This window comes from Rhipicephalus sanguineus, chromosome 1 (assembly GCF_013339695.2).
Source record: "Rhipicephalus sanguineus isolate Rsan-2018 chromosome 1, BIME_Rsan_1.4, whole genome shotgun sequence".
Taxonomy (NCBI): Eukaryota; Metazoa; Arthropoda; class Arachnida; order Ixodida; family Ixodidae; genus Rhipicephalus; species Rhipicephalus sanguineus.
The window spans coordinates 269603192-269627542 of NC_051176.1; the positions used below are offsets into that span (position 1 = coordinate 269603192).

Here is a 24351-nt window from a genome sequence, read left to right on the forward strand (position 1 = left end):
CTGGCGACTTTCGTTGTTGGTGTTCTTTCTTAGATGTTTTCTTTTATTATTTTCCGCTGCGATATCATCTCAAAGTCGCTTTTCTCTACACAATCCGCGGGAGTATCGAGAAATATATGCTTTTCGGACCCGTTGAAAGAAGGACAAACAAGCACTGCCGTCACAACAGGCCATCACAAAGGCTGCGGCCGAGAAAGTGCGCCCGCCAACCTATGTTCACAAAACCTCGCGGCTGACGCGGGTGTGTTATTTCCAGGAACCGAAAGGTTATACTGTCACACGAGCCCCTGGAAGATATAAAAAAAGCGCGCCTTCGAGCGGTTTGTTGGCTGCAGGGAACCTTTCAAATTCCTATATACTCTATACTTTTTGACACCGCACGCGTTATACGTAAATGGCACTGTGACGTTCTCAAAATCGCTTGTCTGAGGAATACGTTGATACACTATATAGCCTACACGCAACTGCTTATTATTGCTTTAGTTTTTTGCGAATCCGACTGAGTTGACTCACGTCGATTCGTAGCGCTTTAGCGCACTTGAGAGCACAAATAGTTGGAGCGAATGAGAAAACAAGAAAGAAATAGGATCGGAGAAAAACGTCGCGAGAGAAATAAGCCTGGAAAGCAATGTATCGGCGCCCGACTGGTCTGCCGGCCGAGCTTTTGGACGATAGCAGCGCCTTTCAATTCTGCGCGACAATGCGCGAAGGAACCATATATAGAGAGAGTGCTCGCAAAGGCGCCATGCGGCAATACGGCACGTACTGCGTATATACGGAGTGATAAGAGCGACTGCGCAAAAGGAGCTGTGTGGCCTCGGAGAGGAAAAAACAGAGTCCAGGGGAGCTCGTAATGCCCGACGATGCAGCGGAATTGTATGGTTTTTACTACCGGGCCCTTCCCTTTGCTTTTACCGCTTTGGCGCTCGTATCCAATGAGAGTCGCGCGACCGTAAACAGTACGTTTCAACAGCACGCGCAGCACCGTTCTCGGAAGGTTCGTAACGCCGCGGCGAAGTGTTTACGCGTGTTGCGCTTTTAAAACTGCTCAGCCAGAGGCAGCCGCTATCGACGAGCCCCGTTTCGCAACTTCGCTCGTTACCGTGCTGATGCTTTGTTCGGGACGGTCGTATTCGCAGCAATGATGTCAGCGCGTGGAATGAGTACGTTACCTCCTCACTCATGCCACCTGCGTGTTGCGCAGAGAACGCCGAACTCGAGTGAGCCAAGGTGATGACGTGTAAGCCGGGGGCGAAGCCAAGAGGGGGGGGGGATGTTGGGGGGGGGGCGCGCCCCCCCGAAAATTTCCGATTTTGCTTGCGTATATATACATGCACACATACAAACGCACGCACGAACGAACATAAAGTATGGTTGAGCCGCCCAACCTCCGAAAAAAATTTCTGGCTACGCCCCTGGTGTAAGCTTCGGTATAGAGATGGCTCGCTTCTCTGCGTCAAGCGAGCGTGTATACGTGTCGCCTTTGCAGCGTGCAGAAGACTGCAGATAGCACAGGAAAGGCGTGAGGTCAGCCGCCGTTTCCTTCACACAGCAGTCTTCCATCAGGCAACTAACTAACTAACTAACTAACTAACTAACTAACTAACTAACTAACTAACTAACTAACTAACTAACTAACTAACTAACTAACTAACTAACTAACTAACTAACTAACTAACTGTGATGAGGAGTTTTTCGGAAAATTTTCCATTTTGCTTGCGAAATATACCGCGTTCACCGAAATAAACGGCGTTCACCGATTTAAAAAATCACAGTTTCGCTGCAAGGGCGAAGCGATGAATGCGATAGCAGCAAATTGGAATGTTTTACGAAGCGATACTAGCCGTTAACCCTTTTGAATACGATCTCACGTAACTCTACAAAACGTTGGTGTAAGGGGATACGGCCGCTCCAAGGAGCGTAGCGGTTTCCGTGCTGTCTGTCGTCTCAACGCGAAGTAAGCGGTGAGAGCACAGCACGTACAAGGGTATACGAGCCGTCTACTGATGTCTGTCGTGATAACGCGCGCGCGCCAGTGCTGGTGACCAAGCGCTTTTGATCAAAGTTCACAGTTGCTGCTCGAGCGACGCATGCCCCCCCCCCCCCCCTCCGGCGCCCCTTCATGCTCCTTCGCCCAACGAAAGACGGGCGGGGCGTTTCCTCTCTGCTTGAGGAGCCCTCGACGGCAGGCCTTGCACGCGAGGCGATGTTATCGCATGCGACGGAGATGGCCGGCTCGTTTCATCTCTGCTGCAGCCGCGTTCGTCGCCAGCGTTCACGCGCTTTTACTCACGCGTATAACATACGATGCGCGGGGCGATGTTATCGATTTGGACTTTATACAGACTGCCGAGAGTGTCCGTATAATTGATATAGCAATAAAATATAATGGTTAATGTCTAGTCCCTGACTGACATATGTGAACGTGGCCTACGGATAGGAAATGCTGTGTCAGGTTTAAGACGTCCAAGTACACAATCGCACAGTTTTAAGGAGCAGTTCATCGAAAGAACTTCATAGTTCACCGTGGCACGGCCGGGCTAGACCGCACGCGCGCGCTCGCTTCTTACGGCCTTCGCATCGGGTGTAGTACATGCCTCTCGCCGCTGCTCTGAGGGGGGCGCTGCGACCCTGACCCTCCTCCGCCGCTCCGTGCAGCGCGCGCAACGCCGGTTCGGGCGCGCTTCTTCATTCACCGCGCGTTGAAAAACAAGTTGCCTAATCGTTGAAGACGCACAAATGGTTTATTCTGACTTCTTATATGCGGAATGTGTATCGAGCTTAAGCTTATCGAAAAACGTATAAATGCAAGAGCCGAAAGTACAGCTCTCCTCCATCAAACGTGTAGACGTTCTGAGGTCTGGAAATAAATATTTATTGCTCGTAAGCACTCGCAAATAGTTGAACGCTTTCAAGTGAAAATTTTGCCGGACTTCACAAATGTCTCGTTCACAACCCAAAATGCTTCCTAGTCGGCTTGTGTGCGTAGGTGGAAGGCTTGTCGTTTGCGTCAGTCAGTTGGTTTAAGTGATTGACGAGGAGAATTCTTAGGAGTTTTTCGGCTATGAGATCTGCGGATCGTCGGGAGTGGCTCTCGTCAACGCCTTCAGGACAGCTTAAGATGGGAGCGCGTTGCAAGTAGGGCTGGACTGCTGTTTCCAAAACTTCTAGTACATTTCTGCGTGGCAGGTGTTCAGAAGCCTTATCGAAAGAGACCACTATCTTGACCAAAAGAGTTATAGAAACTCAGGCTTCGGGTTGTGTAGTTCGTTCCTGTCTTGTGCTCGCAGTAGCTTGTACAGCTGATGCTGCCTGTTGTTGGTCGTCAGCAGCGATGCGCAAGAGTGAAATCCGAGGTCAGTATAATAATAATAAGAGACGGAGAGAGTCTGAAAAGTGCGAGCGATTTGAGCGGTTGTGCGTTTTAGCGGTGCGATTAGAGCGGTTGTGCGTTGTTAGCAGTGCGATTTGAGCGAATATGCGTATGCGACTTTGTGTTATGAGTTTTGCGTTGTAACCAAGTTATTGATAATTAAATGTAAACTTCTTTTTACCTTTTACTGTGTGTCGTGCGTTGCGTTTTCTACGTGTCTTATTTTACGGCCCAGCCATCCTGACGCTAACAAAAGGAACGCAAAAGAGCTCGGGTGTCCCCGGAATTAATGTTTCCAGGTGGTGTTAACGCCAGGTACCACTCTCGTGGCGTGCCGTCCGAAGGGGTTATTCAGCAGCAAGAGTCCTCTCTTGTGTTTTTTTTTACTTTCTTTCCCCCTATACGCAGTTATTTTCAACCCTTAGAGATACAACTCACGTACGTGTTTCAAAGAGCTGTCAAGCTGCAGACCGCAGCTTTTAGCTCTGAAAACCACTCCAAATGTATTTGGAAAAATAAAGAAATAGAAAATAGCTAGCAAAGGGAAGGCGACCTCTTAATTGCGGCCTCATTGTCCAACGAGACCAAGGGCCAAAGGTATTTGGTGCTCTCTGCTTGCAGAACAGGTGCAGCGTTGTTTATATATCTCTCTGATCGTTGCCAGTCCTTCACGCCTCCATCATGAGGCATTATGCCTCATGATGGTTAGCGCAAACGCAACACGGACGAAAAGAAGAAAAAACGACGACACAAGCGATATGTAACAACTGAATGTTTATTGGAAAAATCACAAATATATATGTCTAAGAAAGAGAACTGCGTGAGCTGCCCTTCTATCGCTTTGATTGATGAGGAAGTATCTTTCCTGGAAAGGACGTAGTTTTGTTAGCATACACGTTTTTTATCTGTCAATTATCTTGGCACATGTGCGGGTTTGTTGTCTTTTCTCTTTCTTATACATATATATTTGTGATTTTTCCAATAAACATTCAGTTGTTAGATAGCGCTTGTGTCGTCGTTTTTTTCTTCTTTTCGTCCGTGTTGCGTTTGCGCTAACCATCATGAGCATTTTCCAACTCGCCCAATTCGCTACCCTACTGCATTATGCCTCGTTAGCCGATTCTTCCGCAGTTTTACTGAGTTTAAGCTTGTATTATCCACGAGCACATGCATACATTATGCGGCGAGCCGTCAGATAACATTAGTTTTTTTTTGTTAAAGGAGACGATCCTCCCTCTACCCCCGACTTCTTGAATAATCCCCCTCCCCTTTCTCCGTCGAGAACCCCGATTCCGCGGTTTCACATCGAGCAACACTCTTGTGCCGTGTGCGCGGCGCAGGAGATGCACGGTCAGGGTCGCAGCGCCCCTACCGCCGCCGGGCGGCGAAACATACTGAGAAACTGTCCCATTGCTTTCGCGACGGGTGAGAAGGCCGTAAGAAAAGAAGCGCGCGTGCGGTCTAGCCCGGCCGTGACCGTGGTAACCGAAAAAGAGTGCGGTTGCGAGAAGATGAACGACAGCCGTTTTTAGATGGATATGAGTGGCCAGAACTAAGATACTGCCTAACCGTTATTGCTGCGGGCGCTGGTAAAAATTAAGGGTTCACGAGGATTTCGTTCGTGCATAGGTCGGCAAAAAATGTGAAGCTCACTCAGAGTCACCCATGAAATACATTTTGTTCAGAGGGCTCACTCGGACTCAGACTAACCAAAATTTTCGCCAACCAGACTCACTCGTACTCAAACTTACTAAACTTTCTCTCAACCGGACTCAGTCGGACTCAAACGCACCAAAATATTACTCACTCAAACTCAGACTCACGGTTCGATCTGAGTCTTAGTCTGAGTGAAGCGACTCATGAGTCCGTTCGCGTATAATTAGCTTTTTTTTTTTCAATCATAGCACTTGAACGCCAATATCTCGCATAATCGGTGCTCTACGAAACGCATTTTGATCGCGTACCTTCAAATACGAGTTATCAATGGTCGCAATTCAGTAAGGACATTTTTTATGACTCACACGAGATATTTTTATAAAGCACTTCTCGGGAAAGAGCTTGCGGGATGAGGTCAAGGCACCTCCCCCCCGTAACTCGAGTCTCTGATCAATAAGTATTGAGCTGGCATATGAACGCTAGTTCGTTGAAGTATGTGTGAGTAGACGTGAGTATAAACGTGAGCCGACATAAGGCTGATAGCAATGATAAAGTTGAGTAGTTATCACCATAGGTTGGCAAAAATATGTGGAGCTCACTCAGACTCACTCAAGAAATAGATTTTGTGTTTAGGGCTCACTCAGACTCAGACTCACCAAAATTTCCCTCAAGCAGACTCACTCAGACTCAGACTCACTAAGAGTTTTCTCGACCGGACTCACTCGGTCTCAAACTCACCAAAATATTACTCACTCGGACTCACCCAGACTCAGACTCATGGATCGATCTGAGTCTGAGTGAGTCGACTCATGAGTGAGTTTGCCGTGTGTGACTTTAAGGCCAAGACAGACGGCACGATTTTCCATACGATGCGACGTGCGGCGTCGGATGGTCCGGCATGCGACGCACGACGATTCAGCGCACATGGGGCGAAAAGAGCCATCAGCCGCAGACTCCACCCACATACGGCGCCCCGGTATGCACACTCGAAGGCTTCGCATCCTCGGAATGAAGCACAAAACAAGCAACTTTGCACAGCCACGCTTCGTGTACATTTTAGTGTCATATTGCTAGTGTATTTTTTCTTGGAGAACTAAACAGCGCGTTTGTGGCTGCACACTGACCCACTACGTCACGGACGCCATGTTTACTTTGGAAAATGGGCGTGCTGAAAAGATGGCGCTGTCTAAGAAATGGAAAGAAAAGCAAGGCATCCTTGCAAAGTGGACAATAATTGTATTTTACCTACGACTTCCCGCAGCTGTTTGAATCTCATAATAAATAAAGCAGCATTTATTTCAGCAAAGCAAATGAGAGAATTATCAGTAAACATGAGTACTATTTTTTGGCGAGGTAGCAGGCATGCGCTTCGATTCTGTAGCTTCCATAGTGCTGTCAAGAAAAGTTGTCGCCGAGTATAGCTAGATGCCTTGCGGGAGCCTCGTTTAATTTCTGCACAAGCCCACGCCTCTTCGTACCCTCGTCTCCATGAAGCAGTGATATGTCGCCACCGCCTTTTACTCCGGTGTTCTACAGAGCAGCACAACCAGGACAGACAAGGGTGGCACAGACAATTCTCCAAACGTATCGAGGATTTGGGAGCTCCCAGCTGATTTTCGCAGTCGGTGGGTTAAGACAACGCCGCCCGTGCCGTCGTTCATGTGTCTTTCTTTTGTGTGTATGTTAGCTTGGGGCAAAATGTGTCCTTCAGATACATCCCCTCCAGTTGGACCGACTGACCGGGTATGTATACCACCTACAAGAACGGGTAGTGGCTTATGGCCATCTAACACGGAATCGTCCCCAACTGCTTTCTGACGAAATAAAGTTTTTCCATCCATCCATAGTAACCACACAGCACTATTTCTCTCTCTGTACAAATTCGTCGCCTTAATTTAGCGTGCAGAAGGCAGCCGTAGAGAGTTCTCTTTATTTTCACTAGTCCCTGAACGGAGCCATACATAGCGATGAAGCGCGCTGCTCCGGCGTCGCGGTCTCGAAAATCAGCAAGCGTTTAAATATGTAGGGTATGCTTCTTCAGTATCTATACCGCGCCATAATGCTTGTTGTCGTGGGTGCAACTAATAGCGACGCAGTGGAAGTTGATTAACGTGTCTTTAAAGTAACAATTACCACGTACCTCGTGTGATGTCATTGCTGTAAATGAGCTCGTGAGTCTGTGCAATTCGTAGTGTATGTGTGTGCGTGTTTCGGAAATTCTATGCGCTTAAATTTTCGCAATCATCGTTAGATGGTTTGTGCTACAATCTTTTTTTTTGCCTTTTGTTGTTCGGAAACGCTTAGTTTTTCTCGATTGCTGTTGTTTTCATCGGCGTCTTGACAGTTTGTAACGCATACAGGCAGTTGGGGATTGACCATGAGTGGTTGCGCAAGAGAAACGGACAATGACAAAATGAGTTAACAATTTGGATGTTGTCACATGCAAAAATAAAATAAATAAAAGGACAGAGATAAAAAATGACACTAACGCTCGACTAAAGAAAAACAAATTAAGAAGGATCAATCAAGAAAGGTGATTGAGTAGTTTCGAAAGGATAATTCTGTAAATCTCGAATCGTGGTTCAGCGTTGTCGTGGTCGTCATGGTTTATGCCTTGGCGGAGGCGTCACCAATCTCTCACTAAATAGCAGGCAACAGTGGTGTCGCGCACATTATCATTCTATAGCTACACACTAAGAAAAATAGGTGTTGTTTGACTTCTCTTTGCTACACGTGTGACTCTGACATGTATAACTCTCTTTAGAGAGTCACATTGACTTCCTTTAGGAGAGTCTTGGGATGCAGGACTCTCCTAAAGAGAGTTAGCGTGTCTTCTTAAAGAGAGTTATACATCCCACGACTCTCCTAAAGAGAGTCAACGTGGCTCTCTAAAGAGAGTTATGCATGTGAGAGTCACATGTGTAGCAAAGAGAAGTCAAACGACACCTTTTTTTTTAGAGTGTAAGTATAATATCCTTGTCAGGCAGTGTCATGAAATATAAAATTTGAGAGGCCTGATTTTGAATAGGGCGCATTGATGTGTTCACTTGCACTCAGAGTAAAAACAGAGCGTATTTGTAAACAAAGATTAAAAAAAAAAAGCTTTCAACTGCAGAAGTACCCTTAACACTGTCACAACATAAAATTAAATAAGAAAAAACAATAACCAGAAACAAACAGGCAGAACGAATACTCAGCTGTGTCATTAAACTTCACATTTAAGGCAAACAGTCGACGAATATCTGCCTGGTTGGGGACAATTGAGTTTAACGGAAAAAAGAAAACTTCAACCAAAGTTTATTTTAAAATACCCGACGTTTCAAAACCTGAACGGGCTTCTTTTTGAGGGGTGAGAAGGCCTGAGATGCGCAGCGCTCGTATACGTTGAGAAATCTCCAAGGTCCGCTAAGCCATCGCACACATAAAAAAAAGAACTGCTCTCCACATCGACCCTAACATGCATGACCTTTATACCGGCATTCAACCTAATAATTACAAAAGAAGGATAACAGAGTTTGTAGATTAGAGTCTCGGAATGGTGGAAAACAGTTCCGCAAGATCAAGGAGTGCGATCCGGCGTACGTGAGAAGGACGTAGCGCATCAGTTATGTAAATCCGCACTTTCCGAGGCGACTCCGCTGTGAACCATTCGGCCAATAGTCTACAACGCCATTCTCCGCTCTCCGCGCCTTCCTCTCTCGACCACCTTTCGAATGCCATAAACCTTACCCCCGTTCACATCCGCTGCGTTAAACCTTTACTTATTTCGTTCCTAATTATCTATTGTCTATCGCACTAAAACGGCAGGAGTAGGGATGTTTTGATGTTATTATTCATCTATAAGTAGTCCAGGATTGTACGCGTTGAATAAGAACGTTCTTGTATAGCGTGTGCTCAATGGAGTTTTCTCTCGTTACCGACGGCATCATTAAAATCAATACTGACAAAAGATTTGATCGCAATTTCTGGTGCCGTGTAGTACGGGGATTATCCTAGGCAAGAATAACGTAACGTACTTCTACTCCACTTTCGTTCGAGTTCGTTATTCAAGAGTGGCCCGAGCGGCGCTCCGCCTGCTTTATCACGCCACGATGGGTCGTTCGGGGATGGCAAATGATAAGAAAGGAACAGGCCTTACATAATACCAGCTCCGATAAGTTCACTACTTTCGCAGTAGAGAGCGCTGCGGCATTAAGCTCTTTGTACGGGTATACGCAACTTTCACCTGTGCGAGCCAGTGCAACTGCAGCGGCATCAGTGAACATACTTTACAGGGAGCCAGCTTATAGAATTTGCTTCCTGTTCGTGTTCAACGGTGTGTCTGCGTGCATTGATTGCGAACTGCGTGGGACTAGACTGGACCAAATAAGCCTATGTCCGCCTATTTGCATAAGGTATCGACCCAGCGCCACGCGCATAATGAACGCGTTAGCGCAAGCCCGCGCGCGCATATATGCTCACACGCCACGGCTCTTTTTACTGCTCTTTTGTACCATTGCAGTGTCGTACGCGCTGCCCTAATTATCTCTGCTCGCCTCTCCTGTTCTTTCTCTTCCCGTCCTTTGAGTCATATTCAATTACGCCCATATCTGTCTGTGTACGTTTATGAGGAACGTGTCATTTATGTCAGGAAAACCTAATTTTTCTCCAGGGAAATCTGCTCAATTTGGACCTTGTCAAGGAAAGAAAAAGAACTACGAGTTTCTCCACATGTAGTGCCTCGCCGAAAAAAGGAGCATAATCAATGACGTTTGCGTTGTTTCATCAGCGCCGTCCTGTGCGTCGTCGTGGAATGCCGCACAAAGAGAAACAGGGCCGCAGTGCTGTCAACGCGGCTTCCAGAGAAGGCGTCGTCATGTCATCCGGGCGTGTCCCTCGTAATCTCACGCAAGCTGGCGGCCGTGATAGAAGGCTATCCGGTCATCCAGCTCAAGCGTCGGTGTCGCAAGTTTCTGAATCCAGCACGTTTGCACAAGCACGCGGAGAGGCCGTAGAACAGGGGCGCAGACGCGTGACGAGACTATGCAACCGAGCCACAGAGTCGATCAGAGCCCGAAATACGATCGAGCTGCGAAATTAGGCTTCTTGCCTCTGTCGTTTTTTTTTTCTCTATCCTTACTTTTCATTCTATAGGCGACGTCGAGAAATACCGAGCGGGCGACGAGTCGATAAATGCGATCATTTATTTCCATCGCTGCCGGACAGCGCTGGTCCACTCTTTCACGCTGTTCCATTGTTTCGGAGAGAGCGCCTCCCCTCCTCCACTGCACCCCCCCCCCCCCCCACGCAGCCTTCATGCCAACTTCGCGTGTGCACGCGCGACGGTGACCGATCGCGCATATATCCCAGGAGAGAGAAAAAAAGGAAATACGTTGGGAAAATAACTTCCGAGCGCTTGCTTTTATTAGAAACGTGCGGAAGCTTCAAAGTTTTCTTTTCTGTGCGGACTAAGCAAACGCAGTGCGCCATAGCCAACAGTGCGGAGCTATTTTATTTGGACAGCTCAAGCTGCGAAATGAGAATGACTGCACAAGGGACACGACTGTTTTCACAGCAGAATATAGCTCTCGATTTCTGTCGCGTGAATACATCGTGAAGTGGAAGAGATCGGTTTTCGAATGGCAACACTGCTGCGGGCCATCTGTCGATTCTCTGCACAGTTGTGAAACGCGCGAAACCGACCGCGCATGAAACGGATACGCTTTCGCTACAGCATATATTTTCCTTTATCCGCTGCCAGTGTAGTTGCTCACAATATTGTACACGCTATGTATAGTCACTGGCGCCGAACACTTTGTCGCCAGTATACCGCTCGTCGTATCATACGCGACTCCCATTCTCGGCCCTTATTCATAAAAAAAAAAAAAAAAAAAGCCGTCGTACTCTATATTTGTTTCTAAGAAAAATTTTCAGCCAATTCTGATGCTGATGATCCAAGCCGGATGGCCGATGGGAATGAGCACTTACGAATGAACGGCTTTGCGAAGTCGGCCCCTGATCTTGGAAGTGATTTCACAACCTATCTTAAAAGCAAGTACGTTTCTGGGACATCATTCTATAATAAATATCAGGTTAATATAAAAAAGGAAATAGGATATAAAGGAGGTCTTTGCGGGTCTACTCGCTCATTGAGAGGTTTACTAACTTTCTACGAGCAGTCCGAAAAAATAAACAAAAAAAACTTAAGGCAGCTTCGCCCTAGGGGTGCCAAGCCTGAAAGAAGTGCTGAGCTGGGCGGCCTTCTTTGTTTCTCTTTATTTTTCTGTTTCTTTCTTCCTCTGTTCCTTTGTTTTTCTCTCATCTCTCTGTTTGTTCTGTGTCTTTTTTGTCTCCGTTTATTTCTCTCTCTTTTTTTCTTTCTATTTCTCTCTTTCCTCCTCTTTCTATCTTTTTTTCTCTCTCACTCTATTTCTTTCTCTTTCTTTGATTCTCTCCCCTTTTTTCGCTTTCTCATTCTTTATATGCTATGCTTTAATCTGTCCCCCCCCCCCCCCCAACCTTACCCTCACATCTCTCCTCCTCACTCTCACTTCCCGTTCCCACCCCCTTGCTATACTATACTATACAAGGCTATGCTATGATCTGTCAGCGTGCCTGGATAGCCGATCCTTTCCTTTGCAACCATAATTTCACCGGCAGTGTATCAGTATGGAGTTTATAAAAGAAGGTTTTTGCACCAGGAGAAATATACATTTTCCGAACTCGTTTTAGTACATCATGTCCTGGAAGATCGGAATATAATGAGCGCTAAAGTGGAGGTGGAAAAAGCATGGCTAACAAATCCTTGATAGAGTCTCCTGCGTGATACTGTGTATAAGTACTCTACGGAAAACCGGACTATGAGGAACCGGACAGCGATGAAAATTTCCTCCATAAATCCCCACAAACACGGGCGTACAGAGAAATTTGACGAAACTACCAAGTCTGGTAAGGCATTAACAAATGTAAACTGCAAGAATGATCGAATTATAGGACGGGAACTGTCACGAAAAAATGAGAACCGTGAAAATGTTTGCCATAGATATAAATGAACTAATCCCAGCCGTCCCTCTCTTACTGGTCTGAATAGGTTGTCCCGTCTCATTGGTTCAAAAGTCAAAGACCACACGGAAGTTGCGAAAATCCGATGAAAGCGTTGTATGTAAGACCGAGTGCAATGAATAAGTTGCAATACACAGTAAAGCTTTGTAGCTAAAATGTATTGCAAGCTTCGGCTCTCCCAAAGATGGAAAGGCGATGTAAAGGTATTTTTGTCGTCTCTGCGATGTGCCAGAGACAGTAGAACATTGTTTTATTAGCTGCAAAGATGCCACTCTGTTTTAAGACATCCTTCAACGAAGTCTTAAAAAATATTTTAACATTAATTCACATACTACACGTTGCCTTCTCCCAACGTATCTTGATGAAGTGTCCTTTGACATGTTTTTCCTTATCGGAATGCACAGTTCGTGGAAAACGCGTATGCAAGATCGTAATGCAGAACCAACCACTGCTTCAAGTATGCATTTTATTCGTATGGCTATTCATCTCAAGGACGTTTATGAAGAACTTGACATCAGACCAGACTGGCACCCCACCTTGATGAGGTGCTCATCCTTACCAGCCTCATTGTGCAACAGGTTTTGAAGAACTTTTCCTGTTTTTCTGGTCTTGTACAGTATATATTTGTTAGCCTTTGAATGCTTGTCTTGCAGTGCTTGTGCGATTATTGTCGCTGAGTGAATCCATCACTACGTCATAACATTTGCGCTAATTTCAAATACGCATTATAATAAATACCATGAAAGAAAGAAAAATGCTTGGCTAGCCGAGTGGTTAAGACGCTCGCCTTCGCATCATGGATACGCGGGTTCGGATCACGCCGCATCATCAGGAATTTTTTTTCGCCCAGATTTTCTCTTTCTTTATACCTTTCTTTCTTTCGCTCTCTGTTTTTCTCTCTTTCTTTCTTTCTTAGGTGCACGTTAAAGAACCCCAGGTGGTCAAAATTTCCGGAGCCCTCCACTACGGCGTCTCTCATAATCATATCGTGGTTTTGGGACGTTAAACCCCAACAATTATTATTAAGATTACGAACCAACTATCCCAGCAACGAATTCTGTCATGCGTATCAGTAGATGCGATAAAATGCGCGTCCTGACAGTCTCTGTCCTGCCAACATCAATGTGTAGTTTTGCTGGTCCGTGCGCGCTGCCTCACTACTCAAAGTTTTCATCCTCCCACCACTTCGCACAAATCAACCTTGACGGCGGGGTTGTTTTGCCCGGCCCAAACGAATCACAGTCAACGGGAACGGGCTGTCATGGTCTCCCTCGTCACTATATACACAGTGACGACAACAGAGGGAGATGGGCAAGAAGAGGTTGCGATAGCGCCTGTCCATCCGACAGGACGACAACGGCGATTAACGACACGGGGAACGATTAACGACGAAGCCCAGGACCTGATTAGCGCGCTCTCCACGTTGCCCACTGTGCAAGCGTGGCAGCCGTTTTGGCAAAAGGGCGCGACCTTGGTGTCACATGTAAGATGCGCGGGAACACGGCCCTTGTTTACCTCGCCGTGGAAACCGCGGCCGAAATGGGAGCGCCCGACTTACTGGTGGGATCTCCAACGTCCTCCTCTTCGGCCTCTCCTTCGGGAGCATCCTTGGCAGGAGCCTCTGGAGGCGGATTGGCCACTGCGAACACAGAGAGAGGAAAGTGATTCAGCGCTTTGTGGCATGAACACTGTGCGGAGGGCACTTATGTGGTAGAGCAAAAGTTTGCTTTACTAAATGCGATATTTAGCCGTGCAGCGCTGTGCATGCTCATGATTACAATAAATACCCAAGGATAAAATGAAATGCTGTAGGGTAAGGAGAAGGTGGGCATCGCCGAAGGTCGTCAGTTGGTGCGTTTACACAGTTTGACCGACGTTGGTCTTATGTATGCTTTACATTTTGATGTTACTTATATACCCAACATATCTCGCCGCCACTGTAGGCGAATATAACAGTCGAACTATCTTGCAGGTAACACGTAGTATTTTGCCTGTTGAGACAGACTGTCACAAGTCACGTGAACAAACGTGACTGAAATCTCGTATGTATAAAGACGTTTAAAAAAAACATGCCTTGCATTTTCCTTCGACTGTGTTCTTTCATAAAGTAAAATATAGCGCGATGCACGATTGTTTGGTTTGTTTTTCTCTTCCTCAGGCTGACGAAGTGCGTGCGAACATCGCGTACTTGGTCGGCAAAGATGTCGTTTTAAGTGCAAAACATATAAATTATTACGCCTTCAATTAATATTAAATGTCGGAGGCTATAATGAGCGCACCTCGGCTGTTTGAAGTGTGAACGGAGACGGCAGCATGTGTATTAGTGGCGATGGTCCACCTTATAATGTGACTGGTAACATAGTTTCTCGTATTATCAGGTTTCAGCTAAGTTCAATCTCCACATGAGAAATGTATACAGAAAGCTCGTATGTGATTATATATGTATTCAGTTACATTCGGGAAATCCCGCTGAGGCTGAAACTTCATGCTATTGAGTTTCACATGTAAGGAAGGAAACAGAAAAGGTGAAGGCAGGGAGGTTAACCAGAAAAACATCCGGTTGGCTACCCTACACTGGGGGATTGGGGAAGGGGAATAGAAAGATGAAAAATGGAGAGGTGGGAACGGAAGGAGAGAAAGAAAAGAAGAAGAGAGGCAGATAATTCACTGCAGCGTGCGGGATTGCACCACAAGTCAGAGGCGTTCGCACAAGCCCGTCGTCCTCATAAAGCACAAGAGTGCTTTCACTGCCTTGTGGGCCGTCGAGAGATGTGGACAGTGCTGTAGTAGCACCTGCACGGAAAGTAGCCGATCATCCAGTCACCGCAGTGCGCTGGCAAATACTTGTCTCTCCGAGGCAAAACGAGGGCAGCGGCACAGCAAGTGTTCGATGTTTTCTTCGGTGCCGCAAACATCGCATGCCGCACTGTCAGTCATTCCGATTAACGTTGTATATGTCTTCGTAAAAGCAACTCCCAACCGAAGGCGATAGAGAAGCGAAGCTTCGCGTCGATGAAGGCCGGATGGAGGTCGGAGTTGCAGTGAAGGGTTCAGTTGGTGTAGTCCGGTATGCCTTATGTTTGGTGCGTTCCACTCCGTCAGTGAGTGTGAGACTGCGGGCCAGTTGTCGAATCAGCCTCGCAGCGTCTGTCCTTGAAAGCAGAATTGGAACGATATTTGCTTCCTGATGTGTGATGCCCGAGCAGCGTTATCTGTGGAATCATTTCCACTAATACCACAATGGCCAGGTAACCACTGAAAGTCAATATCGTGGCCTTTTTGTATTACGTGGTGGTGAAGTTTCACGGTTTCATACGTCAACTGTTCGTGACATCCGCGTCGTAGAACTGACCGCAGGCACTGTAATGCCGGTTTTGAGTCAGAAAACACAGCCCATTTACTTGGTATTTCAGAATCAATAAACTCTAGTGCGCTGCGCAGAGCCGCGAGTTCTACCGCCGTAGACGTCGTCGCATGTGAAGTCTTGAGACGCAGAGTTACCCTTTGTGGCGGTATAACCACCGCACCACCAGAGCTGGACGACGTAGTCGAGCCATCCGTATAGATGTGGATGTGGTTACTGAAGTAGGCTCAATTGTTTCAGTGCATGTGTCGGTAGGTCTGACTTCTTCCGCACTCCCGGAATCGTTAGTTGGACTCGTGGGCGGCTCAAGAACCACGGAGGGAACACTGGTTTTGACGCAGGTGCGTACCCCACAGTAAATGATGAGCGATGTTTGCAGACAGTGGCACTATATGTCGTGCGGGGCCTTTCAGCAGCCAGACTCGCCAGGTGGTGGGAAGGGTTCCTGGCATAATGCCTGAGATACGTACGCATTGTCGCGGTGATAATGTGTGTGGTGATTGAGTAATCTTGAGCGATGGCAATGGTTTCATCCGTTGACGCGCTGCGGAGTAACTCAAGGCATATCGTAAGAGCTCGGGCTTGAACGCTTTGAATCGTGCGCAGGTTAGTCTTGCCGGTGTTGGATATTGCAGGTAAACTGTACCGCAGGAATTCAATAAAAAAAAACCCTGTACAGTTGTAGTATAGATGGTATGGGCACTCCCCATTTTTTTTCTGCAAGGAATCTGAACATGTGACATATAGCAGTCAGCCGCTTCTTCATGTAGTTCAAGTGTGGAGTCCAAGATATGTTTCTGTCAATTATGACTCCCAAGAACCTATGGCTTCTGCTGAATGATATAAGTTCTCCGTTAGTTGATATGCCATAGGCAGACATTGGCTTCCGGGTGAATGCTACCACTACACATTTCCCGCAAGACACCTCGAGACCTTGTTTACGAAGGTAGCATGACGTCATTGTGGCTGCCTTCTGAAGGCGGGCGCGAAGCTGAAGCCGTGTCACACCTGAAGTCCAAATGCAGATGTCGTCAGCATAGATAGAAAGCTTTACGTTGCTTGGTAGGTTTTCGACCAGTCCAATGAGGGTTAGATTGAAAAGCGTAGGGCTTAGCACTCCTCCTTGAGGGACTCCTCCTCTACGGTAATACTCAACTGTTAGACAATTCTGCGTGGTCACGTAGAATGATCTCGTCTGTAAGTAGCTGCACACCCACATATACAGGGTGTCCCAGCTATCACGCAGCACGATTTAAAAAAAGAGGAACGGCGTTACGTGAAGCAAACGTACTGCATATTGCTCTTAGTACACTCGAGTAGCCACTGCTATTTTTTTCGTTAATTAGGTTTAATTTATTAGTCATAATTATATTTGTAATTCGACAAGTACTCACCTAATTGTCAAAATATCAATGAGGCGTATCTAGGCATGTTCAAAAGACATCTAACTGCGCAATTTTGAACAACGTACTAATTACGTGCTCATTTTTTTCCGGCTGATAAAGAAAGCCCGCGAAATATGAAAAATAACACGTGACTACGCTCCCACCCGCAAAGGAAACCAGCGCCCTCAAATAAGCTTACTGCAAACAACCGCTTTGCCTGCTGTGCGTTGCAAGAGACAGCGTTCCGCATTTTGACAAAGGCGCCAACGATATGCGTGCAATTTCACTGGGATTCATTCCGTTCGATAGTACGCCACAATCATCCGTATCTCACGGCCGACTGTTCTCATTGATAACGCGGCAGGTGTTGTGATTATACGGCCTGACTCTGTAAAACCAAGCGGTGCGTTTCTTAGGTCGGGGAGGGGCAGATAGGGCGATGCGTTTTTTTTTCTTTCTGCATTTTTTCCTTGATACTGTCTACCTCATAGGGAGCCTGTTTGAGGGCGCTGGTTCCCGACGCGCGCAACTGTCTGGTCACGTGTCACTTTTCATATTTCTCAGGCTTTCTGGATCAAGCGGAAAAAATGAGCGCGCAATTAGCCCGTTGCTGAAAGTAGCGCAGTTAGATGCCATGTGAACATGCCTACATACGTCTCATTGACATTTTGACAATTAGGTGAGTATTTGTCGAGTTACAAATATTATTATGACAAATTAATTAAACCTCATTAACAAAAAAATATCAGTGGCTACTCCAGTGTACTAGGAATAATATGCAGTAGGTTTGCTTCGCGTAACGCCGTTCCTCTTTTTTCAAATTGTGCTGCGTGATAGCTGGGACACCCTGTATATCTTGCCACCAAGGCCTACTCTACTGTTTCTAACGCACTAAGGATGACTTCATGGCTGACATTATCGTAAGCCCCCTTAACGTCTTGCCACCAAGGCCTACTGTTTCTAACGCACTAAGGATGACTTCATGGGTGACATTATCGTAAGCCCCCTTAACGTCTTGCCACCAAGGCCTACTGTTTCTAACGCACTAAGGATGACTTCATGGGTGACATTATCGTAAGGCCCCTTAACGTCTAGAAAAAGAGCAGCACACAATCTCTTACAGGCCTTCTGGTGTTCGACATATGTCACCATATCATCAATGTTGTCTGTTGACGAACGGCCACGCCTGAATTTGGCCATCGGATATCAGTGCTGGTTCTGCGTAAGAGGTGTACGACAGCTGCACTAACGTAGCTATATACTAGGGGATAGAGAAGGAAGGATGAAGTTTGATGGGTAGAAAGGCAGAGGGGCCGATATGAGCTTATGCGCAATATATATTACCAGAAGACAAGTCAACGAGGTATACCACGAAAAAAAAATTATCATGAGTAGAATGAATGTTTTATAACGTGTGCGCACCAAAGCGAAGCGTACTGTACGTATGCATTCTCACAGTATCACCGCCGTCGCATCTAAAGAAAGAACGCCAGGGCGACGTGAGCTTCCTACGCGAATATTCGCGGGTGCCGAGCCGAAACTTGCGGCACGCAAAGCATCCGCTGCAGGCGGCTCATTTCCGGAACAAAATACTCAGCTGTGCGCAAAGAGGCCACAGTCGCTGCAATAAAACCGCTTCGACTAGGTTCGTAGCGGAAGAAAAAAAAAACAAAAACAACAAAAAAAAACAAAGGGTCATCACGACATCGCAGCGTCTGGGTCGGACATGAAAATACAAACAAAATGCTTTGGGGAAAAATAGATCAGTAAAGAGGGGCGTGCCAAAGCCGCACTATCCGCGCACGTCACCAATATAGGAATGAACGGAAGAACGAGAGTTGGTAGCATATTCAAAGAAGCTAACAGCGTTATCGGAGAACACCAGATGTCTGCGCCACACACCCGTCAACAGAGGACAAAAAGAAACGTCTTCGCGGAGGCCACCTCCAAAGGCGATCTATTCTGTCCTTCCGCGTGGCCCGACCCCGAGGCAATTTCCCGAGAGAACTGTCTTGTATACCCGCGATGAGGCAGAACAGAGAATAGCCGCCGACGGGGGTTAGTGCCGTGTGAGGCCCCGCTCCCTGCGGCCGTTCAATAAGCCGGGTCAAATTAGGCCACAGTTTTGTGAACATCTCCCATCAGTCTTCCTCCATGCAAGAGTGCCCCGCGGCGCCACTAGCGACGACACGATCGTTGCACTGAGAACAAAAATGACAGCTGAGCGGCCGGGATGAAACATTCTGCAAGGTTGCCAACACGCAGATGGGGATGGTAACAGGATGCTTAGCACGGGATGACGCCCTAACACTCACGGTGTACAGTGTCGAGCGCTTCTGCTATGTGTTATACAGCGTTCTCTTTTCAAAGCGTGTCCGAGGCACATACATCGGCCATCCTTTCTTCTGTTTCGAAAAACTCGCACGTCACCGTAGTGGCTCACAAGCACAATCTATATCAACCGCTTCCGTTGCGTTCGTCGTCTTACCGGAAATTGTCAGTGAGACAGCGGGTCATTATATACGTGACGTTCCAGTGACCCAGAAGAGTGTACTTATTTATTATGATACTACAAATCGCCCGAAGGCATGGCTGCAGGGGGGGGGGGGGTGTAGTTTCTGCAAGTCAGGTAAGCGCTACGCGCTATCACAAGCATGTCATATTAGCACACGCGCGAAATTTTTGTCATTTGTCGACACTACGACCTGATGCAGTTTATTCTACTGTTTAATGCGGCGGAGAAAGAAAAACGATTGAAATACTTTTGTTCGACAAGGAACAACGCGAAATTTTTCTATTATGGTCACGTCTTTGTGATACGAAGATAGGTGGTCTTAGGGAAACGTTGCGCTTAATAAAGAAATTATTCCGATCAATTTGGTTTAACATTGAACACCTAGACAAGGTACGGCGGATATCAAGCTTGTCCCTAGAGAGCATGTTTTCCAGATAGTGCTAATCTGATACGAGCTAGCTACAAACCGCTTGTTTTGCAAAAAGACCCGCTACTTAACAGTGAGGACCGCTAACAGATGATCGTATGTGATCTCAGTACTCTGAGGCGTGTGAAAAAGATAAGCACAGAAACAGATTTCAGCAAATTGACGCAGAAAGAGTGCTGAATTTCAGGCAGGAATCTGACGCAACCTCTTCGGCTTATTCTTTTTCGGGTGAACTTTGACGATTCCTATTCCGTTGAAAGAAACAGCTGCCGAGAGTAGCGTCGTTTATCACAAGTTTCTCGAATATTGGCAGCGTTCAGCGAAAGGAGCGTTTGACAAATCCCTTTTAGGAATGCAAAAGTTATCTGTTGCGAAAACATTGTTTTAGCGCTCGGCGCCGATAAAGGAAATGTGCTGCGTGAAAGACAGTGATAAAGGCAGCATACCGGGCACCTGCTTTTGTAGCCGTTTTGCAAGACCACCCCACGCAAGTTTTTGTTCATTCCCTGTGTCCACGCACCCCTGCATTTATAATATAATATAACTTAATACGTTCAATGCAGACGCAGGAGGTAGTCGAAGTAAGTTTGCAGAAAACAAAAAAAGTTCTATATTCACAAAGCATGACTTAAAAAAATCTCATTGTTTTTTTTCATGTGGGATGGTGCCGTAAGTGAGCAGTTAAGAGCATTCGGATATATCATATGTAGATAGGGACGACTCTCCAGGGCTGCTCATGCGTTACTTATTATTATTATTATTTTTTGTTGGCAGCAGAATCCCAATTTGAAATTCGGATGAACATTATGCAACTACGGCGACTGGGGCCGGACTAAGCCACTCCAGAGGATGCACTATTGGTCACGGGGACACGTTAGTGTATACTTATAACTATATTCCTAGGATGAGCACATACTGACTTAATTTGCTGTTTGCGTCGATTCGCCCTATAGGCCCATCGTGCAGTTATTGCAGCATAGATGACGCTTTCCGGACCTCGTACTCTCGATTTACTACTTAAACGACGAGTCCACGTAAACGCGGCACAGACGTGTTCGACGTGCGCGCATTCGGCGCATGATCGCGGACGACTATTAAGCAACGCTCTCAGAAGCTTTCGCGTCTCCAGCACTTCTTTTTGTCCAGTCTCGATTGTTTTCAGCGCTAAAATGGCGTGCTCTCAAAACGGCTCGCGATTTAACGCAACACAACTACTTTCCGAGGTTGTATACAACCCGCGAAAAATGCAGCTATAAGTCAATCACTAAGTTGGCGGTAAAGTATAATGTGAAATAAGCACAAAAAAAAAAAAAATCAGGCGAAGCTTGCACTAAGCCGCGCAAGGCTTAAAACAGCGAAACTGGACGATTTGGAAGACTTATCTGGTTGTTTCTATAGGTTGTTTCTAGGTATTAGCTAGGTGATGCAGGTTGTTTCTAGGTTGCTTCGTATAGATAGGCTAGGTGACGCTAGGTTGTTTCTACGTTGATTCTCAGTGCAGAGAGGTTCGAGTTAAACCACAGACAGTCACAGACACGACACGGTTGTCCAAACTGCAGAGACAGAACTTCGCGCTGAAACCAAGCGTTCGCACCTATCATAGATATACGGGCCCGTCGTCGTTGGTGTAGGCCTTCCATCGCTTCGGGATATTCTCGCAGCCGTCGTTGCCGTTCCCGTTCTCTAGTATATTCTCTCCTTGTACGTACACGGGGTCTTCGGCTCGCCGCCGTCGCTTCGCAGCCATTTGTTGGGCAGATTGCCTTCTTCCTTTTCTAGTGGAAGTTGTGTGTAGAGGGATTTACCAAATTTCTGTGGCACATACCCGTTTATGATGATGATAGTTTTGATGATAGCCGCACAGTGGCAGATGTCCGTTTGATTACGATAGTTTTCTTCTTCATCTTCAGTAGACCAGTGGAGAGTAGTGGGATTTACCCAATTTCTGTGGCGCATACCCGTTAAAAAATGATGATGATAGTTCTTTTGGTGCGTGGTGAACAAGGAACGATTTGCTAAACAGCTTCGCTGTCTAAAAAAAGAAGAGTTATGACACTTATTCCACATTACGTGTGATAGAAATGCATCTGGTAAGTGAGTCCCAGAAGTTCTGCGACACGTTTGCACGTAGTAAATTATCGCGAGCCTCGAAACGACAAGAAGAAGGTTGAAATAGTTGCGGCGATACCGAAGCTCGGCATATCGCTCCCAGAACTGCAGTTGAACCAGGGTGTGAAGTAAGATATCATGTGCTTGGACAGCTCGAGCAGCCGATGGCTAATACCTCCCGTTTGCATTCAGTATTTTCTTTTTCGCCGATAGGCTCATAGTTTCACGAAGACTCCGCCTTGACCATTGGAAAGCATTGAAAGTATGCCCCTCCCTTCTCCTTTGATAGGCTACTTTGCGAACCAAAGCTAAGTTTCGACGAAGAAAGACTGCATTTCTCACGTTTCATTCGTATTAATCCAAAAGTGCAGACGAGCAAGATTACGTTTTTTGCAACCTGCTCCGAGTTTAATATTTTCCGTAATTTAGCTCAACTTTATCCGATATTGGAGGCAAGTTTAACCAAGAATGCGTGTTAAGCAAAGATGACAGGCTGTTAAGACTTCTCTAGCTTTTCACATGCACAATAGGCAAAAAAACAAAAACAAACAAACAAACAAACAAACAAAACAAAAACAAGGTATGCAACTTTGCAAATGAACCGTCCATAGCACATAGGCGCCGAGCACCCAAGAGTAGTCGGTACGTGTCTGAAAAATGAAGCTCATGAATGGAGAACCCAGTGCCATGCGGCATTTCTTCATTTATACGAAGCGATATTGCCACTTCTCCAGGCAGGCGGGCAGGGAGGAACCAACGTCACCTGCCACTGATCTTACATACGCTGGATAACAGGACTAGCCACCCTTACGTGTTCGCCTTATAAAAGTGCACACGAGTGCGTATATGACCCGCAGTTCTGAGCCCTTAGTACATGTCTCAGCAACCGTAGCGCACATTTGAGATGACCGCAAAAGACAAATCACGCTGCATAAAATGCTCCCAAAGCCGAAACCAAGCGTATTATTCACTAAAGGGAGCCCTGCAGCGCTGCGTATGAAATGCGAACCAGCTGCGCTCGACAAACCGAATAACAGGAGCTGTGCTCTCCACGCGGAACAAAACCCCGACTGAGATTGAAATGCTCCTTCGCAGTCTCTTTTGCGAAGGAACTCAACCAAGGCCCTTAATGCCCACTCCAGCCGCGCACATAACCAGATTACCAGCATCTCTCTGGTCATCCAAGAAGGCTTTCCTCCACGCTACATGTACGAGGTGGCGCTGCGCACGCACTTTCACCAAATCACGCAAGAAGTGTATGCAGCCCAAGCAATTTGCCACATTTTATTTCTAGAAACCGGCGCTCGCCAAGATGTGTGCTCTTGCAGGTCTCAAACGTGCACCACGAAATTGTCCACTGGCGCGCATGTACGCTTCGCTTTTGTATCGCGCCGGATCACTGCAGTGAAAGTGGCCCGTGCTGTCCTCATTTGGTGGTCGCCGTGTCCAGGACGCTTTTTCATGTAGCGCTTCATGCATTTATTCGGTCTACTGCGGGTCTAGGCCTTCGTGCAATCAAAAAACAATGTTTATTCTCCTCAATGCTCGCTCGTCGCTTTGGGATCTGCAATCACCGATTGCGAAACAGCTCTTCGACAGGTATTTGCCAAGCTTTCGTAGCTCATAACGGCAGAGTTCTCGTCACAAGCTTGTTACCAATGTTTAGGGTGAGATGTCGAGAGGGAAATGCAATATATCACCGTTCGGTCCGTACGGCCGCGGTACACGGTGCTGTGGCTTGACCTGCAACGTATAGCTGACGGAGCCACCAGTGCTTTTCGGAGCCCCTGGCGGAGTTCGTAAACCGAGCAACGTACCTATTTACCTTAGGGAAACTGCACCGAAAAAGAAAGGTGCGGTCCCGGCTGGTGGAGCGCCTGCCGCGTGTTTGCCGAAGAGCGCGCCGTGTCTATACACAAGCAGCACTTCATTCGGTAAAGTGTTTTTCCTCGCGAGACGCCACCCAGTGCCACTCGCAAGACAACAGTTTGTTTGCGCATCAAGGACACGAAACGAGTTCGACTTAGAGCCAATAAGCAAAGCGCCGGTCCGCTGAAAAAAATGACAAAATAACAAAACAAGAAACGAAAAAAAAAGGAGGCTCGCAGCGGCTTTTGTACTCTGCGGCGCCCTGCGCTGTTTGCTCGGAGTCGGAGAGACCTGAGCGACGAAAGAGAAAGAAAGGCGAAAATAAGGAGCCTCAAGGCAGGCCCACCATTCCCTTGTGCTTCATTTCTGTTCTTCGCTCTAATAGCCGCGCCGCTTAGCTGCTGACTCGAGCCAGAGGGAGGGGACTGCGCGTGTCTCCGAAGCGAAATTAGTCTGATGCCTCCAACTTAGCCGGCACACAGCCTCCGGGCACTGCAGGACGCGACCTTTATATCCGATCAAGAGCAAGAGAAGACCCTTGCTCCATCAGTACTCCGCAGCGCTGCGCCGCTGAATGCTCGTACATGAAGCTTCAAAGAGCTCGCTCAAAGG

General features: G+C 46.9%; 1 protein-coding gene across 4 annotated transcripts in view; it reads right to left on the minus strand.

Annotated features, from left to right (window-relative positions):
• LOC119378953 (dual specificity calcium/calmodulin-dependent 3',5'-cyclic nucleotide phosphodiesterase 1A) overlaps window positions 1-24351 on the minus strand; it is a 524884-nt gene that overhangs the window by 84429 nt on the left and 416104 nt on the right. For all 4 annotated transcript variants that reach the window (XM_049411828.1, XM_037648059.2, XM_037648058.2 and 1 more), the window contains exon 2: window positions 13629-13709. In XM_049411828.1, the coding sequence (XP_049267785.1) occupies window positions 13629-13709 (81 nt within the window). The remainder of the gene's footprint in view (window positions 1-13628; window positions 13710-24351) is intronic.